The 12443-nt window shown below is 43.6% G+C and overlaps 1 protein-coding gene across 1 annotated transcript in view; it reads right to left on the minus strand.

The window, feature by feature from the left end:
* The window catches only part of LOC118404873 (hornerin-like), a 22079-nt gene extending 11213 nt beyond the window's left edge, over positions 1 to 10866 (minus strand). Inside the window, exons 1-2 of the mRNA XM_035804252.1 lie at positions 10862 to 10866; positions 8335 to 9728 (exon numbers count right to left, since the gene is read on the minus strand). Coding sequence (XP_035660145.1) covers positions 8335 to 9728; positions 10862 to 10866 — 1399 coding nt within the window. The remainder of the gene's footprint in view (positions 1 to 8334; positions 9729 to 10861) is intronic.
* Positions 10867 to 12443: the final 1577 nt, after the last annotated feature.

Here is a 12443-nt window from a genome sequence, read left to right on the forward strand (position 1 = left end):
ACTACTCTGTACACAACCCTCACATACTCAGTACCACGGACAGCCCTCAACACTACTCTGTACACAACTCTCACATACCCAGTACCACGGACAGCCCTCAACACTACTCTGTACACAACTCTCACATACCCAGTACCACGGACAGCCCTCAACACTACTCTGTACACAACCCTCACATACTCAGTACCACGGACAGCCCTCAACACTACTCTGTACACAACCCTCACATACTCAGTACCACGGACAGCCCTCAACACTACTCTGTACACAACCCTCACATACCCAGTACCACGGACAGCCCTCAACACTACTCTGTACACAACCCTCACATACTCAGTACCACGGACAGCCCTCAACACTACTCTGTACACAACTCTCACATACCCAGTACCACGGACAGCCATCAACACCACTCTGTTCACACCTCTCACATACTCAGTACCACGGACAGCCCTCAACACCACTCTGTGCACAACCCCCACTTACTCGGTGCTGCGTACATGTCTCAACACAACTCTGTACACAACACCCACGTAATCAGTACCAGGGATTGCCCCTAAAGAACTCTGTACACAACTCTCACATACTCTCACCACGGACAGTCACCAACACACCTTTCAGATGCTCAGTACTTCCAGTATATATGGCTCAATTTGCCCCGCTGCTTTTGTCGCCGGCAAACCTTTGCCAGACAACGTCAATACTACCGCACATGTTAGTTGTGGCACAGGATGAACACGTCGATCGAACCAAGCCTAAAGGGTCCACATTCATATTTATAGGGCTCAAAGGAGGGAGATGGTAACTACGTGTTATTGACGGTAGATTGGTAAGATAGGGCTATGTGCAGGGCGGGACCTTAGGGAAGAGTACCAGTACCTAGTGACGGTTTACCGCCAGTAACATTTTTTAGATACAGGTCCAAAATACTGGCACCTATATGTGCCACTACTGTACCTGTATGGACTTACACCCAACTTTTTAGACTTAATTAGTTTGTTGTTACAATGTGTTTTCCTACCATAAGGACTACAATATTCATTATCACTGAATCAAAGAATTGTATGGTCGTTAAAATCTGCAATTTTTTTGATTTAAGATCCTGTCGAAAGCATAGATTCTCTGCAAAAAATACGTTATATCTAAATAAGCACACTCTTAACTTTTACTCATGTCTCCGTCATTATTGAAAAGCACAGGTTATTTTCCTTTTGTGAAATAGCTCAGCTACATTTACTGATCCTAAAATCTGTGTGCCTTAACTTGCAATTGTACGTTACAGTTAGGTACATTACATTTCTAGATAGCGTAGATTATGATAGCGGAGGATTGAAATATCAGCCTAAATTAAATGTGACTGGCATTGCACAAAAAATTTATTTAACCAAATCTATGACTGTCCAACACCAGTCAGCAATAGACTTTCTACAAACTATGATCCACTGTTCACCAAGTCACGTGTTCCCGGACAAAGGCTGAAGTTGGAAATGCAAAAATTTGGGTACGTCTATTTGTTGTCTTGGACATTATGGTTAAAAAATTTTGAGACAGAAAGCATTATATACAGTTAGTTCTTATAGCTTCTGTTTCATTTTGGACCTTCGAACGATTTCTCCTTTAATGCCCCTTGAGCCGTAATGCCGTCAGAATGAAAAATCTTTCCTATCCCTGGCAATTTGTAGTGTATTTTAGAAATTCTCACTGCATTCCAGATATTTGTGTCCGTTTTTTTGGCTGGCCCAAACTTTTTTGACATGTTACAAACTTTCAAGGTGCATTTGAAGTCGAGAAATATCGAAAGGCATTCAAATGTATTCTACGTATATCTTAACTATTCTAACTGCAATATGACCGCCTTCTACGGCATTCCAACATTATTCTAAACATTCGTATCCCATGCGATGGAGAACCGAAACGACAAGCCACTCCAAATCCTGTCAGAATGTGGCCAAAAGAATATCAGAATATTTCCCGGAATAGAAAGAAGTTCCATTCTGACGGCATTTTGGCCGACTATTCCTTTTCATATGATGGGGACATTGGGTCCATTTTGAATTTTGCAAATACTTCATTCACGACTTGCACACTTCCCATAATTCACAGCGCAAGGGTTACGGATATGGTGACAAGTGAGGTCATCGGGAGAAACCAACTAACAACTACAGTGGTGACGGGCTGGCTAGTTTATACTTCTGACCACAAAACTTGTAAAATTCTCAGCTCTAATAATAGTAGTACTATATTTGTCGTACAACTCATTAGGGTTTATATGCTTTGCCGCCGTCGTACTGAAGGATTTAGCTGGTTTCACCCTGGTTTCGCACCCTGGGCAACGTTGGTAACATCAATATCCGTAACCCTGGCACTGTGAATTATGGGAAGTGTGCAAGTCGTGAATTCCGGCTGGTTCTGCTTGATTCCTTCTTATTAGGTTTCAGTGTAAAGGCCCTATAACAGGTGCTGTTATTAGGAGTAAGGTGCGATAATGGAGCCAGTCGCTAGAGTACTGTATACGTGATTTTCCATATCATGAACTGGTCTATTTGACGATCAATTCAGAATTACATAATCTCTGTAAAACACGCATTAAAATCATATCTATGTTGAAATGTTATTAGAAAACTGGTAAATATTGATCGTAATATTTATATTTAAAAGAAAGTCAAAGGCGTTGCTGTTTATCATGCGTTCACAATATAGCAAAATGGTACAAACCGTGGGCCTCTATATGTTAACCGACGTGGTTGTGAGAATTTGTGAGCTTCCTGCCACGTGACACTCCCCTGCTTGGCTGTAGCCAATTTACGAAAGAGAATGCAACGCTGGTATCAGGACAGTTCGGCACATGGACAGTTCGGCCCGGACATTTCGGCCCCAAGTCCAGGACGCTTCGGCCCCAGGCCAAGGACACTTCGGCCCAGGCTCAGAGGACACTTCGGCCCCGCTACTTCTTATGTGCGTGGACATGCTATGCAATGTACAAATTAATCGAACAGCTATGTGAAACGCAACGATAAAACATAGTGAGCATTAAGTCTTGAAACATAGCAAACACACTTACCTACCACAACTACATCTGAAACAGCTAACACGCTCTCCTGTAAAATCAAGATGATTCTATACATGTAAAATCATACGTCCGAAAATTATACGTTATTTAGTCAACTCGAGCTACGTGTTAGATAACTATCGTGGAGTGGACCCGGGGCCGAAGTGTCCTCGGCTTGGGGCCGAAGTGTCCTCGGCTTGGGGCCGAAATGTCCTGATTGCCAGGGGGCCGAAGTGTCCATGTGCCGAAGTGTCCGACATTCTGCAACGCTGCATCAACCAAACGCTAATAGAATCGAATATTATACCAATCATTTTGACAAGAATTATTAAATGTGCTAAGCTACGATTCTAAGATTCTAAGAAAATATTTCACAAATATATCAATGACCATCCTGTATTCAGTCTGCAAAACTACACCCTACTGTTAAAAGACAGGAGCCAAGCCACAGATAGAAGCGTGTGTCATCTTTGTGTTTAATTTTAGCCGACCCTACAGTAGCCGTAATACCCCCCTCACATGTAGTGAAAATCGATCGGACGACGAAGTCTGCGAGCTCTAAATTACGAGGAGGCATGACCCTGATGTCAAAGAAGAAATAGCAGAGACCACCCCCGCCCCCTCCCGTCAGGGTCAAGCCTCCTCGTAATTTAGAGCTCGCAAACTCGTCGTCTGATGGATTTTCGCTACATGTGAGGGGTGTTTAAAGGATATGGTAAACCTAAGTTGAGCCGCCACACAGCTGAAGAATTAAAGTTATATGGTGCAGGTAAGTACAAATGAATTTCACATCACCGAGTGGATGTTGTACCTGACTTTTTCGAACTGTTGTAACAATAGGAGAAAAATACCCGTTTTTTTTAAATGTTCAATTGGTTCAGATTTTAAAGTCATTGTGACGGAAACATTATTTCATTTAAAAAGGTCCAAACGCATGAAAAACATTATCCGAAAACCCCTTGCGGCGACTTGGTGTTACAGTCAAACCTGCCCGAGCGACCACCTCTTCTCAGCGACCACCTGGCCATTTCGACCACTTTTTCTCGGTCCCGAATTTTTCCCATTGACGTAAGCATTAAGCGACCTTTTCTCAACGACCACCTGGCCAACGTGAACGCGACCGGCCCAAATTGGGACCCATAACGACCGCATCATTTTCAACATTGAGGTTTTCATCGATTTTAAGTGATAACTAGCGCGATTTTGTGCCGAAATCGGCCAGTTTGGCTATCATCATAAGGTGAACTAATGCTGAAACGTATATAGCCTCATACTTTTTCAATTAATAAATTCCACAATTAGCTATACCGCCACAGGGGATATTGGAGCTTTCTTTGGTTCAAAGACTTGACGTAACCACCGACGACTAACTTAAAACAGCTGGCCAAATCACATGTAAGTACACACAGTATACCCGAGGACATTTGCATTCCCCAAAGCCTCACGACTTCTTTGAAAATCAGCAGAGACCGATCAACATGGACATCCGCGCATGGATATCAGTAACGACGTTAACCACATGACAGTTTCCATCTCCGTCCTAGTAGGTCTTCCACAGAACATAAATTTGTTTAAGATTGTGTTAGCGTATGTAAGGACGATATCCCGTTTGCAAATGTTGTGTCGAGATAGATATCGAATGCAACAGATGAAAATCTGACGAAAATTCCCAAAACAGAATAAATTCCATTGTAACTAGAAAGGCAACATTCAGCAGCCCGAAACACCCGGCCGACCAGTTACAGCCCTGGACAGCAGAGTTTGTGTTACACAGACTACCATGCTGGTCTCCTGTAGATGGTGTCTAGTTATGGTTCATAGTTGACAACCGATTATTGATTAGTACAAGCAGTCACGTTGGCCACCCGGAGTCCCACATATCTACATTACCTTTTGGGTATAGGCTGAGTAAATTCTGGTGGCAGGCTTTCGTGAGAGTAGCAAACATAGTCCTGTTTTATCCAACACAAATGTCAAAGGTAACAGGGAAATCCACGGCTCCGAAATATCAAGGGACAGATATTTTTCTTTTGTACAGACAACTGCAGAATTGATTTCACTTGAAGATGGTAAACTGATTAAAACATTTGTTGTTCTATCATTATAACCTAGTGTATCCGCCATGAGACGATTTAAACGGCATGCCACAAAAATAACAAATTTGCATTTGTTAAGACGTTACCTAGACACAATTTCAAAACTTTATAATAAGTCTGTATATATTCTGGCGAAAGGTAATCCAATCAATCAATTGATCAATCAATCACTCAAGCAATCAATCATCCAACTAATCATTCAATCCATCAAACTGACTACATCAAAAAGACATCTTGTCCTCAGAAGTATCAAATTAACGATGTACTGATACAAGTAATGGCGCTCCTTGTGCGATTTTATATTAATGCAGTAAATTTTCCAATACAGGCAATAGACTGTGACAGAATCGAAACGAAGACAAGGAAGTACGGCAAGATCTTTTTGTCATGAACACAGATAGGCCCTCAGATGGGAATTATACTGGATGTTAGAACATTTCCTGAGCGTCCAACGTTACCAAACTACGCCTAGCAGTATCTTATAATGCCGTGATAAACGTACCATTCTCTTCGCATTCAAGCTCCTTAATAGATAAATCAATAAAGATATAGAAACTTTCAGGTTTCTCTAAATGTTAATTGGGACAAGCTTTTGTTGCATAAAAGCATGCTATAAGGTTAATTATTTGCGCTAAAATACTGAAGCTAATTTCTGATGTGCCCCCCCTTCCTAGAAGTCCCCAAAATAGCTATAAACTGTCTACAAGCATACGTGTTTCCCGTTTACAACTGCTCTCTACAGCTCTATCAAAGTCTACAGCGCGAGAATGCTGTTTTACCTTACTCCAGACGTTTGTCTGTCTCCCCCTTCCTAGTAGAAGTCGCCAAATGGCTATGGACTGTATACAGGCATACATGTGCATATTTTTCGTTTACAACTGTTCTCTTCAGCTCTATGGAAGTCTATAACATGAGAATGTTATTTTACCTTACTCCAGACATTTCCTAGAATGGCCACCCAGCTCCTAGTGTGACATTACCTCCCTGTGTACGGTGTAATCCAGCCTATGGTGCGCCTCGGTGTGAAGCTGGCCGGTTAGCCGCCGGATCACACCAGTTGGAATATTTATGACTACTCTGGATCAAGTGGCCCGCTTCCTGAGTGCGAGTAGAATCCCACAAGGACTGAATGCAAAGCTGCTCATGTTCCGGGCCTGTAGTGGTAAAGCGAGACTCCTGTGGCACTTCTTCGCGACACCGCAATATGAGAATGTCTTTTCGTCAATAAAACGTGGTCAATGCAAAATACAATAAAAATGCTAAAATAACAAAGCAGTGCAGTGACATTTCTTATTCAGCTTTGAAATAACTTAATGTACTAACCTTGATTATATATAGTTGAAGAGATTCAAAAGTCATGTACACAGTTATCGGATTTTCATCAAGCAGTGACTAGTTTTCAAAGATAAACATACGTTCATCCGAATCATCGACGGCTATCAATCTATCGATCTTGATCACGGAGTGACCCAGTTCTCGCGAGATTTGCAATAACTAGGTCGAGACTTGCGTGGATCTTCTGCCCCTCACCCTTGTTTATGTTTTGGTTACAATTGAAAAAGGGGGGCCTGTTGGGAAGTTCACTGGCTTTTTCGATCACTTTCAGACGTGACCCTTGCGTGCCCCGTGGAACACCTTGTGACTACCCGGCTATTTTGGGGCACGACTGGGACCTGGTTGATTTTAACACTAAGTTTAAATCAGCCCGGGACCCGGTAACAAACTAATCGCAGGCACACCGAATTATGCTGCGTTATTCCGCAGTCCACCTGGACAAGTTTTTGGCTACTATTGTTATTGAATGGGCCGACTACTCACTCTTTGCAGCCAGGGGCTGAATTGCGAGTAGCTTACAATAGACGGGGCTAAATCGCAAGGGTCTGGAGCGAGCTGCCATTTGACGCCACTCAGGTGACCTCAATACGACAGTAATTGCCCCATAAGCGGCCAATGGAGGTTTTGAACCAATCACGCATGTGTTGTGATTCTTTAAGGTGCCTGGGGTATGGCTCTCCCCAGACACAGGACCTCCATTTTACGTCCTATCCGATCCTAAGTACTCATTTTCACCCAAATAAAGTGAAGATAACCAAAGGGCACAAGATCGGTGACACGCGGCTGGATTCAAACTCGAGACCTTTCGGTCTCAAGGCAAACACGCTGCCGCTGCGCCACGCAGTCCCACGATAACAACTGGCACAAGTGCAAATGTAATCAAAGGATAACTAACGTTATCTAGAAAATCCATATGACCTAAATCGTTTCCAATTGGAAGATTTGTGTAGATAAAACAAATTTAGGTCGTATGTCCTGAACATTACCTTTGATTGGTAAAACATGTTTCAACATGAAATAAAGAAAAAAACTAGAGTTCCACGAAACACATATCTTCGCCAAATAATTAGGGCTTATTATGGAGAGTGCAAAGACTTTAAGGTCTGATTCATATATTACCAGAGTACCTACAAGAATATGTATATAGCGGTTGCAAATTCCCTTTTATCCATCCCAACTGACTTCCAGCGTCAAAGTGATTAAAGTTTATTCATAAACAAGACCACAGAACCTCCACGCTATCCAATGGCAAATTATTTGGCCAAATTCTTCTCTTTTTTCATCTAGCTAACATGTCTGCTTGGAGACAAAAATCTCCTCCGCCCAGATAACTGACGTACACAACCTATCTTAAGAAAGTATAATTTATGTAAATAAGACCAACTACCCAAAGCATAACCTTGCCATTCTGGCGAAGATAATTAATAGTATTGTAATGTGTTCTATATGTGTTTACCAAATTTTTCTGCTTTACTCTGCATCTATGTCTGTCTGTCGTTATGCATGTATGTATGTGATACTATGATCATTTACACGATTTCTTCTCTTGTAAACCCAGACAAGCACTTTGTGTCGAACATACGCCGTTGATAAGGTCCACAGGGAAAGACTAACGTATCGAAGTGCAAGAATTAAAACGCACGAGGAACCCGTTTGTTCGTGGTCTTGTAAAGACCTTGTGACCCCAGTAAAACAGATGGAGAAACACGTGTTGTAAGCATAACAGTTCTGTGTGGCTGTCAGAACCACTTAAAAGTTTCGAGTAAGGTGAAGTCAAAGACAGAATATATTCGTGTCTGACAATTTTTTGTCCGTCTGTCAGGCTTTTGGAATGCCTGGATCCGTCTGACTGACTGTAGGAGTATCCGGATCCCTCCGACTGACTGTTGGAGCATTCGGATCCGTTGGACTGACTGTTGGAGTGTCCGGATCCGTCCGACTGACTGTTGGAGTGTCCGGATCCGTCCGACTGACTGTTGGAGTATCGGGATACGTCTGACTGACTGTTGGAGTGTCCGGATCCGTCAAACTCACTGTTGGAGTGTCCGGATCCGTCGGACTGACTGTTGGAGTATCGGGATACGTTGGAGTGTTGACTGTTGGAGTGTCCGGATCCGTCCGACTGACTGTTGGAGTATCGGGATACGTCTGACTGACTGTTGGAGTGTCCGGATCCGTCAAACTGACTGTTGGAGTATCGGGATACGTCTGACTGACTGTTGGTGCGTCCAGATCCGTCAGAATGACAGTTGGAGTATCGGGATACGTCTGACTGACTGTTGGAGTGTCCGGATCCGTCCGACTGACTGTTGGAGTATCGGGATACGTCTGACTGACTGTTGGAGTGTCCGAATCCGTCCGATAGACTGTTGGAGTGTCCGGATCCGTCGGACTGACTGTTGGTGCGTCCAGATCCGTCGGAATGACAGTTGGAGTATCGGGATACCTCTGACTGACTGTTGGAGTGTCCGGATCCGTCCGACTGACTGTTGGAGTATCGGGATACGTCTGACTGACTGTTGGAGTGTCCGGATCCGTCCGACTGACTGTTGGAGTATCCGGATCCGTCCGACTGACTGTTGGAGTGTCCGGATCCGTCCGACTGACAGTTGGAGTATCGGGATACGTCTGACTGACTGTTGGAGTGTCCGGATCCGTCCGACTGACTGTTGGAGTATCGGGATACGTCCGACTGACTGTTGGAGTGTCCGGATCCGTCCGACTGACTGTTGGAGTATCCGGATCCGTCCGACTGACTGTTGGAGTGTCCGGATCCGTCCGACTGACTGTTGGAGTGTCCGGATCCGTCTGACTGACTGTTGGAGTATCGGGATACGTCTGACTGACTGTTGGAGTGTCCGGATCCGTCCGACTGACTGTTGGAGTGTCCGGATCCGTCCGACTGACTGTTGGAGTGTCCGGATCCGTCCGACTGACTGTTGGAGTATCGGGATACGTCTGACTGACTGTTGGAGTGTCCGGATCCGTCCGACTGACGGTTGGAGTATCCGGATCCGTCCGACTGACTGTTGGAGTGTCCGGATCCGTCCGACTGACTGTTGGAGTGTCCGGATCCGTCCGACTGACTGTTGGAGTATCGGGATACGTCTGACTGACTGTTGGAGTGTCCGGATCCGTCCGACTGACTGTTGAAGAGTCTGGATCGGTCCGACTGACTGTTGGAGTATCGGGAAACGTCTGACTGACTGTTGGAGTGTCCGGATCCGTCCGACTGACTGTTGAAGAGTCTGGATCGGTCCGACAGGCTTTTGTAGTGTCCAGATTAGTCGGACTGACTGTTGGAGTATCGGAATCCGTCCGACAGGCTTTTTTAGTGTCCAGAAATTTGGGGCGAGCTAAATCGACGATGAAGACCCTTTTTACCTTCGCCATTTTATGAGGCGTTTGTGGGTTTCTGTGTTTATTTGTGTGTAGAAGACCAGCATAACTCGAGAACGCCTGAATGGATTGTATTGATATTCGGCATGTGAATAGGTCTTGATGAGTACTTGTACTGCAGCGGAACTGCCTGGTTTGATATCTCAAGTTCTGGACATACTATGGTCATGATTTTAAGTGGTAGATAGCTCTTGGGGCAAAGAGTAAGTGGTGTAGGTTTGGGCCCCTTAGCGGCTTGTTTTGGAGCTGCAGGGACCGGCTTATTGTCAGTCTTTGAAGCCAATAACTCGAGAATTCGTTGAAGGGTCGAAGAGTCATGAAGATAGCTCATATAGTTGAATATTAATCATAATCTGATTTGCATGATTAATGAGAAATTATCTAAACCCGCTCTGTTCTATTATGGGACTCTTGCAACATGTGACATTGGTAAATGAGTAAGAGAAGAATACTGATAGATAAACATTATGCAAATAAGATATGTGCCATATGGAAGTTACGAACAAATGGACATTATTGAATTTGATCATGCAAATGAGGACCTCATTTAAGCACCTTATCAGAAAATGCGATTAAACCATTCTTTCTTCACAAAGATTGTGTATGTCTGTCATTTAGATGGAAAAGATTAATAACTAATATCAATCATGCAAATTAGAACCTTGTGAAGTCGCGAGGCGCAGCGGCGACATTTGTGCCTCGTGACCGAGAGGTTACGGGTTCGAATCCGACTGCGTGTCACCGATCTTGTGCCCTTGGGAAAGGCACTTTACTCGACTTTCCTCACTATACTCAGGTGATAATGAGTAGCCGGTGCAATGGCCTAGTGGGTAGAGTGTTCGCCTTGCATTCTGAAGGTCGTGAGTTCGATCCCGGCTGAGTCATACCAAAGACTTTAAACATGGTACATGCTGCTTTCTCTGCTTAGCACTCAGCATTCGGGAAGGAGTGTGGAAGTTGAACACACACCGCTATCACACACGCCATCTTGGTGCGGGAAGGGTTTAACTAACTCAAATTAGAACCTTATTCGAAAAATTAACGACAAACTCAACTGAAATACCAGTTGGAACTAAGGTTAAAATCATTTGGTAAAGGTATGGGGTCGTGGAACTCTAGTTTTGTTTTGTGACTGATATGATTCATTCGATGGGACGGGCTGTAGGTTTGTAGTAAGTCCTACGAAATATGCGTGTTCATTGATATTAGAATGGTCAATACAGTCTGCATGGATATAGATAAGTTACGAAGAAAAGCTTAAGATGTGAGACCGTGTGGCGCAGCGGCAGCGTGTTTGCCTCGGGACCGAGAGGCCTCACGTTCAAATCCGGCTGCCGTGTCACCGAGCTTGTGCCCTTGGGAAAGGCACTATACACGGCTCTCCTCACTTGCATTGACCCAGGTGAAAATGAGTACCTAGTTTCGGCTAGGGCCGACCCTCGGATAGGACGTTAAATGGCGGTCCGGTGTCTGGGCCATATCCCAGGCACGTTACGTTAAAGAACCCCCACACGTGCGATGGTGCGGTGTGAGTGGATAAAAAAAAACTTATCGTCTGGTGTACGCCGTACGTATCGTCCTTGCAGCATTCAGCTTAATGAGGTTAAGCACGTATAAAGAAGAAAGAAAGAAAGATTTTTCTGTAATAACTTCACGATCGCATTATGAATATGTATAAGATACATTGCAACTGTGATTTCACCAATACCATGTATTCTGGAAGAGACCCACCTTGAATGCTTAAGTACTCTATTTTTGAACTGGGCTGGTCAATTCCTGTTTGGACAGTAACAATTTTGGACCGGTCTATTTATTTTGCATGCCGCTGAAAGAGTAAGTGCCTGAATTAGGATTTTTTTTGCAAATGCGATTTCGTACACAAAGTCCATTTTTCGAAAGGTCTACGGTTCCTGTCGAAGAGTCCATTCTTGTATAAGCGGTCATATTGGGTGGGGATGACTTTGCAAATGTTCAGTTTAGGGCGTACATTTTTTGGGCGGTGTGGCAAAGGTATTTTGGAGCAGTCCATTTTCCTACTAGATAAACAATGACCAACTAGTCTGTGATAATAGGATTTCTTGGTTTACAGTCCCTTGCAAACGTCTTTCGCAACTGCAAGTCTTTGCTTGTAAGCATCTTTTTATAAGTGGCTAGATATTCTATATGAATTTCTTCTTGAAATTATACAGCTCTTGAAAGCTTCTTATGGCGTGGAATATAGCTTAAAGACAGAAGAATCTATACGTTCTCTGGAGCAGTGAACCTCATTTAATTGCTGATGATGAACAATTCATTGTACAGTTCCATTTTCAAAAGTATATTGCAATCTTTATAATCTGATCAAAACAATTACTCTGGTATGCATTTCAGCCTGTGGCTGCTATATACTTTTTGCCTGATCATGTTGATCGAAAAAACATTCATTCATTCATTCATCCGTTCATTCATATTCATTCATTCATTCATTCATTCATCTCAAAGATATTAGCGATACAAGCAAAAGTGTGCTAAAAGCGCTAATGTGGTTATTACAGATGATACAAGTAATTTAGACATTCTGTCGT

The sequence above is a fragment of the Branchiostoma floridae genome, chromosome 17 (assembly GCF_000003815.2).
Source record: "Branchiostoma floridae strain S238N-H82 chromosome 17, Bfl_VNyyK, whole genome shotgun sequence".
In the NCBI taxonomy this organism is placed as follows: Eukaryota; Metazoa; Chordata; class Leptocardii; order Amphioxiformes; family Branchiostomatidae; genus Branchiostoma; species Branchiostoma floridae.